This window comes from Etheostoma spectabile, chromosome 9, assembly GCF_008692095.1.
Source record: "Etheostoma spectabile isolate EspeVRDwgs_2016 chromosome 9, UIUC_Espe_1.0, whole genome shotgun sequence".
In the NCBI taxonomy this organism is placed as follows: domain Eukaryota; kingdom Metazoa; phylum Chordata; class Actinopteri; order Perciformes; family Percidae; genus Etheostoma; species Etheostoma spectabile.
The window spans coordinates 11,131,382-11,132,685 of NC_045741.1; the positions used below are offsets into that span (position 1 = coordinate 11,131,382).

The 1,304-nt window shown below is 42.4% G+C and overlaps 1 protein-coding gene across 1 annotated transcript in view; it reads right to left on the reverse strand.

Moving 5' to 3' along the window:
* The window catches only part of lrrc7 (leucine rich repeat containing 7), a 70,760-nt gene that overhangs the window by 26,907 nt on the left and 42,549 nt on the right, over nt 1–1,304 (reverse strand). Inside the window, 2 exon segments of the mRNA XM_032526552.1 lie at nt 171–295; nt 672–771. Of these exon segments, the coding sequence (XP_032382443.1) occupies nt 171–295; nt 672–771 (225 nt within the window).

Here is a 1,304-nt window from a genome sequence, read left to right on the forward strand (position 1 = left end):
ATATATATATATATATATATATATATATATATATATATATGTATATATATAATATATAATACCCTTGCTGTCTGTCTCATATGACCCTTCTTGCTCTGTCTTAGCTACTTAAGAGAGGAAGTTGGACAGACAGATGGACGGACAGACAGACAGAGAGACAGACAGCTGACCTTGACCTTCCCAGAGTTGTCTTCCTCTTCTTTCTTGTCCTCGAAGTCAAAGGCCACAGTCATCCTCTGCTGTCTCTGCTCCTCCCACAGAGTAGGATTAAAGCTGTCACTGTCCGACTGGTAATCTGTACACACACACGCAAGCAGACATCCAGGACAGGGTTAAAACTGCTATTAAACAATAGGTCTAATTGTCAGACAGAAGCTTATTCATACACACATTTTGCATTCAATTCCTCTGTACATTTAGAAACATACAAGTAAAACATGCACACATACATGTACAAAAACGCTGTTAACCATAACGCCAGAGCACATAACATCATGCAATGTAATAAAACGAGTGTGGTAAAACAAATACAAAACATTCAGTAACCTTAACCCATGTCTATACATGATGAGACACACGCACACGCACATACACGCACATACACGCACACACACACACACACACACACACACACACACACACACACACACACACACACACAAAGTTTGTACCCTCATCATGTCGTGGTTGCTGAGGAAACATGTAGTTGGTCAAAACCTTCTGTTTGGTTTCAGGGTGGGCTTCTGTCTGCAGTGGGATCAGAGCCTTGGACTGCAAACACAGACACACACGTTTGTATTAGTATTCTTGCGGGAACGTTCACTGATCACAGTTTAAACCTAATCCTACATCCAATTTTGAAGATGTTTATAAGAATGTCTGATTGGCTTAATTTGCAACATAAACTGCCTGTCTGACAGATGGGACACAGCCAAATTATTAATGTAGAGCTGTACATTCCTTAAAGGTCCCATGGCATGGTGCTCTTTGGATCCTTTTACATAGACCTTAGTAGTCCCCTAATACTGTATCTAAAGTCTCTTTCCCAAAATTCAGCCTTGGTGCAGAGTTACAGCCACTAGAGCCAGTCCCACAATGAGCTTTCCTTAGTATGTGCCGTTTTTTGAGTTTGTAGCTTTTGAGGAGGAGAGGGGCAAGGTGGAGGCTGGGGGGTTGACCAACTGACACTTTGCTTGTTTGAAAGCCATGATGTCCCTCTCTCATGGGTGGGCCAAATTCTCTGGGCGGGCAAAGCAGAGAAAGGGGAGGTAGTTTCCAGATCGGCCCATCTGAGCTTTCATTTT